Source organism: Coregonus clupeaformis, unplaced genomic scaffold (genome assembly GCF_020615455.1).
Source record: "Coregonus clupeaformis isolate EN_2021a unplaced genomic scaffold, ASM2061545v1 scaf1326, whole genome shotgun sequence".
Taxonomy (NCBI): Eukaryota; Metazoa; Chordata; class Actinopteri; order Salmoniformes; family Salmonidae; genus Coregonus; species Coregonus clupeaformis.
The window spans coordinates 149,115-152,292 of NW_025534780.1; the positions used below are offsets into that span (position 1 = coordinate 149,115).

Sequence of the window (3,178 nt, forward strand, 5' to 3'; positions counted from 1 at the left end):
TTTGCAACTGCACATGGGGACAAAGATCGTACTTTTTGGAGAAATGTCCTCTGGTCTGATTAAACAAAAATAGAACTGTTTGGCCATAATCACCATCGTTATGTTTGGAGGAAAAAGGGGGTCTTGCAAGCCGAAGAACACCATCCCAACCGTGAAGCATGGGGGTGGCAGCATCATGCTGTGGGGGTGCCTTGCTGCAGGAGGGACTGGTGCACTTCACAAAATAGATGGCATCATGAGGAAGGAAGATTATGTGGATATATTGAAGCAACATCTCAAGACATCAGTCAGGACATTAAAGCTTGGTCGCAAATGGGTCTTCCAAATGGACAATGACCCCAAGCATACTTCCAAAGTTGTGGCAAAATGGCTTAAGGACAACAAAGTCAAGGTATTGGAGTGGCATCGCAAAGCCCCAACCTCAATCCTATAGAAAGTTTGTGGGCAGAACTGAAAAAGTGTGTGCGAGCAAGGAGGCCTACAAACCTGACACAGTTACACCAGCTCTGTCAGGAGGAATGGGCCAAAATTCACCCAACTTATTGTGGGAAGCTTGTGGAAAGCTACCCAAAACATTTGACCCAAGTTAAACAATTTAAAGTCAATGCTACCAAATACTAATTGAGTGTATGTAAACTTCTGACCCATTGGAAATGTGATGAAAGAAATAAAAGCTGAAACAAATAATTATCTCTAATATTATTCTGACATTTCACATTCTTAAAATAAAGTGGTGATCCTAACTGACTTAAGACAGGGAATTTTTACTAGGATTAAATGTCAAGAATTGTGAAAAACTGAGTCTACATTTACTGGGCTGAGGTGTATGTAAACTTCTGACTGTATCACCCAGTAAGTCAACAGGATGAAAACAAAACCCAGACAAAGGGTTAAAAGATTCATCCGTTTCTTTTACATGTCAGGTCCCAAACCACATAGTTACAACATTATGGAATATAACACTGTTTCTGGCAACAATACTTTGGAATGATAAACAAGAATCCTTCATTAAAATGAACATTTAAAGGGTCAATCCTGGATTGGTACGTACATCCATCCGACTGCTTTGTTGTTTTTAAAATCCCAGATCGTCCCTTTAAAGGACTTCAGTAACAATGTTGGGAAAGGGTAACTTTACAGCCTCTCCCCCACCGGATGGAAGAGACATTGAGGGTGGATGATTCTCAGGGTTACAGGGCTGGTAGAATGGTCCCCACACACGGTCCGAAACCCACCCTATACCCACTCCCCTCACAGTAACCTAGAGACAGAGTGGGAGAAAGAAATTAAAGGACAACACAGACCAACAGGAACGTCGTCCATGCACAGTAGATTACCTGCTGGGTGTCAACGGATGGTAGATTCAACATGTAGAATCGTCGGCATGGTCTGTTTTGTCCTTAATTAACACACTGTGACTGAGAGACGCCAATATGATAGGAATAACATTCAATAGCTGTTAACCTGAAATCCCAAAAAGTTTCTGCTGTATTATATTCAGATGAGGGTCAGCAGCTCTCAAACAGATTTGCTTTCTCTGAGTCTCAATCGTCTGTATGAGATAGCTGTAGGGTGGTGAATTGGCTTGGTTGTGTGTGTGAACGATGGCTAATAGAAGCTGTGGTCACTAACACGTAGGTGAAAGACCGAAGTTGAAATAGGATAATAAAATGTTGAGCGTTTGCTTGAACGTGCCTCAACTTCCTGATGGGCGTGGTTTGCACCTGACTTCCCTAACACTTCCTCCTTTCTTTCCAGGACTGATTTAGCTGATAGCTGCTTTATTGAGGAAAGCTCTACTTACAATGACTGTGATATGTGGTTGTCTAACCTAGCTACCTGAAGCTAAAATAATAATAATAATAATAGTATGTCATTTAGAAGATGATTTTATCATAAGCCACTTACAGTCATGCGTGCATATATTTTACATAAGGGTGGTACCGGGAATCAAACCCTCAATCCTGGCAATCGAAGTGCCATGCTCTTCCAACTGAGCAATACAGTTTAATTGTTGAATGCACTGACTGTCTGCTAAATGATAGTTGTCTCTTGTTTTCTGTAGTGGTTCTGTCTGTAATAGTGTTTGTAGAGAGCTCAGTAAGGGTGTATCATGGTTTCTGTAGTGGTTCTGTCTGTAACAGTGTTTGTAGAGAGCTCAGTAAGGGTGTATCATGGTTTCTGTAGTGGTTCTGTCTGTAACAGTGTTTGTAGTGAGCTCAGTAAGGGTGTATCATGGTTTCTGTAGTGGTTCTGTCTGTAATAGTCTCTGTATAATAGGGTTCCACCCACCTGTAAGAGTGACCTCGTCTCCATCCTTTAGGAAGGTTCTTGTCTCTCCTCCTCCCAAGTCCACGGTCTTAGAACCCTTCCATGACAACTCCAACATAGAACCAAAACTGTCTGGCTCCTACACACACACACAGAGAGAGAGAGCAGACAGAGACAGAGAGAGTGAAGAGAGAGAGAGAGACAGAAAGAGAGAGCGAAAGAGAGACAGAGAAAGAGAGAGTGACAGAGAAAAGAGAGAGAGTGACAGAGAGCGAGAGAGAGGTCAATAGTGAATCAACAACAACTCATCAGAACATATACAGTAAAATGTGCACACATGTAAACACTGATTCAGATACAAAATGCTCACAGACACACACACACGCAACCAAACACAACCTCACCGGTCCACTGATGGTTCCTGAGGCCAGCAGGTCTCCAGGTCTGACGTTACAGCCATTGACTGTGTGATGGGCTAACTGCTGCTTCATAGTCCAGTACATATACTAGAGAGATGGAGAGAGAGATAGAGAGAAGTGAGAGGGAAAGAGAGACACACACACACTATGTACAGTGGAGAAAAAAAGTATTTAGTCAGCCACCAATTATGCAAGTTCTCCCACTTAAAAAGATGAGAGAGGCCTGTAATTTTCATCATAGGTACACGTCAACTATGACAGACAAAATGAGAAGAAAAAAAATCCAGAAAATCACATTTTAGGATTTTTTATGAATTTATTTGCAAATTATGGTGGAAAATAAGTATTTGGTCACCTACAAACAAGCAAGATTTCTGGCTCTCACAGACCTGTAACTTCTTCTTTAAGAGGCTCCTCTGTCCTCCACTCATTACCTGTATTAATGGCAACTGTTTGAACTTGTTATCAGTATAAAAGACACCTGTCCA

The 3,178-nt window shown here is 41.7% G+C and overlaps 1 protein-coding gene across 1 annotated transcript; it reads right to left on the minus strand.

The window, feature by feature from the left end:
* Positions 1–890: 890 nt before the first annotated feature.
* LOC123486828 (fumarylacetoacetase-like) lies at positions 891–2,811 on the minus strand. Its single transcript, XM_045218042.1, has 3 exons — positions 2,676–2,811; positions 2,293–2,410; positions 891–1,261 (listed from the first exon to the last, which is right to left on the minus strand). Exons 1-3 carry the CDS (start codon positions 2,772–2,774, stop codon positions 1,191–1,193), a joined length of 288 nt encoding a protein of 95 aa, XP_045073977.1. The 5' UTR covers positions 2,775–2,811; the 3' UTR covers positions 891–1,190.
* Positions 2,812–3,178: the final 367 nt, after the last annotated feature.